Source organism: Eschscholzia californica, unplaced genomic scaffold, assembly GCF_041429995.1.
Source record: "Eschscholzia californica isolate CP2 unplaced genomic scaffold, dmEscCali1.0.p SCAF_4, whole genome shotgun sequence".
NCBI lineage: Eukaryota > Viridiplantae > Streptophyta > Magnoliopsida > Ranunculales > Papaveraceae > Eschscholzia > Eschscholzia californica.
In genome coordinates this window covers 19,531,747-19,533,699 of record NW_028238461.1, presented here as the reverse complement: position 1 = coordinate 19,533,699, position 1,953 = coordinate 19,531,747, and the positions used below count along the sequence as shown (strand labels likewise).

The window sequence follows — 1,953 nt, the reverse complement described above, 5'->3', positions numbered from 1 at the left end:
TATCTTACATTTGCAATTAAGTATGCAAAAATATACATAAAGTATGTATATTTTATTTAGGTTTCAAACTTTAAAGTATGAACATTATTGTAAATTTACCATACAATAAGATAATTTTACATAAGTATGCTTGATGAATATTTAAATTTTCATACTTTCACTAAAATATTTTCAATTTACAGGTCTATTTCCGTTAGCATATTCTGTTGTTGATGTTGAGAATGACCAAAATTGGGACTGGTTTCTAAGGCATTTGCGAAATGCTCTGAATATGGAAAAGACGTATATCTTTATTTCAGACCGTCACAATGGTATAATCAACGGTGTCAAGAACATTTTCCCGACAGCACACCATTCCTTCTGTGTATGGCATCTAAGGAACAATCTGAATTTAAGATTGGCAAATGGAGCTAGAAAATCAAAATTCTTCCAAACATTAATTTTCAAGGCTGCTAGAGCTCTCCCCGAATCTGAATATCACGCAACTATTAATCAGATGATACAAATGGGTGGTTCAAAAGTTGCAGCATTTTTTAATTCCTTAGACCCTGCCTCTTGGGCAGATGCTTTCTTTCCCGGTATAAGGTACGATCTGATAAATTTGTGTATTCATTTCATTAACTATATTGATAATTTTTGTTCACATTACGTATTGTACCGTATACAGTTTTGTCTTTATGTTACAAATAACATGTATTTTACACCACATTTCGATAGTTTACTGAAAAGTATGTATTCTTTTTGTTAAAAATTATCGACTTCAGATAGAAATATTTAAAATTTATATACGTTTTATTTGATACAGATACACGGCGATATCATCTCAACTCTCAGAATCCTTTAACAATCAGATTCGACATGCTCGTGCACTACCAATTACAGCAATGTTGGAGGCAATTCGTATTCATATAATGAATAAAATGAACACAGCAAGAGAATTGTCTAAAAAATGGACGACGTTCTTGTGTCCAACCATCACTGATCTGTTGAAAGCAAAATATGATAGTGCTGTAACCTGCAATATTGCCCAGGCAGCCCCATTTATATTCGAGGTTTACTCAGAACCTTCTCATTGTGTTAATCTTCTACAGATTTCTTGTACTTGTAGAAGGTGGCAAGTTGATGGTGTTCCTTGTGAACACGCAATGTTGTGTATTAAAAGCTTGTCTGAAGACCAACAAGATTGTTTTTACGATCCTATTTGGACAACGGAGTCTTATGTGAAGACTTACCAGGAACATATAATGCCTATATCCAATGTTGATGAACCAAGTATTTTTGATGAAGCTACCAAAATTCTCCCACCGTTGATTCGTCGTAGACCAGGTCGTCCAAGAACAGTACGGATCGAGAGCTCTGGAAATATGCCAAGAAAATTAAGGATATGTGGTAGGTGTAAGCAACCTTCATACCACAATCGCAAAACATGTAGGGTAAACATCTGATGTATTTAAATATATGTTACATAACACTTTCAATCCACATAATTTTCAAATATTCAATCTTTTTTTCCTATGTTTTGTTTCACTATTCTATCTTTATTCTCTATCAAAAGTTTATTCTCTACATGAAGGTTATACTTGCCTAACATATGTGGTTAATATGTTAGAACACCAATCACACAAAATACAGTACAATTGATGTATTTGGTGCAAATTTGTTAAAGTTTTTACAGACTTTAAATTTACATATATGTTCTGGTTAAAAGTTCTTGTTTTGTTTCATAAATTTACTGTTATTTATTCCTAAATATTCATACTTTGTCTCATGTTGTCCGTAATTTATTTCATATTTTTTCCGCGTTTAGTACATAACACGTTATTTATCAACACGTTACTCATGTTTGTGTAATAAATGAAAGGAAGAAACTTGATAAAATTCAGACATTTTTCAACAAATATGAAATTTTAATTAAAAATTACAGTTCCCATCCAAATATTTTATACTTCAAAC

The 1,953-nt window shown here is 31.8% G+C and overlaps 1 protein-coding gene across 1 annotated transcript; it reads left to right on the top strand.

Moving 5' to 3' along the window:
• Positions 1-505: 505 nt before the first annotated feature.
• LOC147543470 (uncharacterized) lies at positions 506-1,641 on the top strand. The gene is made up of 3 exons (XM_086635447.1): positions 506-585; positions 806-1,152; positions 1,574-1,641. Exons 1-3 carry the CDS (start codon positions 506-508, stop codon positions 1,639-1,641), a joined length of 495 nt encoding a protein of 164 aa, XP_086491573.1.
• The last annotated feature ends 312 nt before the right edge of the window (positions 1,642-1,953 follow it).

Bases quoted from the DNA above. Each gene is read 5' to 3' on its own strand.
- LOC147543470 (XM_086635447.1), top strand. From the start codon at position 506: ATGGGTGGTTCAAAAGTTGCAGCATTTTTTAATTCCTTAGACCCTGCC. The intron at 586-805 runs GTACGATCTGAT...TATTTGATACAG, and splicing joins GCTTTCTTTCCCGGTATAAG to ATACACGGCGATATCATCTC. The intron at 1,153-1,573 runs GTATTAAAAGCT...CTCTACATGAAG, and splicing joins TTGTGAACACGCAATGTTGT to GTTATACTTGCCTAACATAT.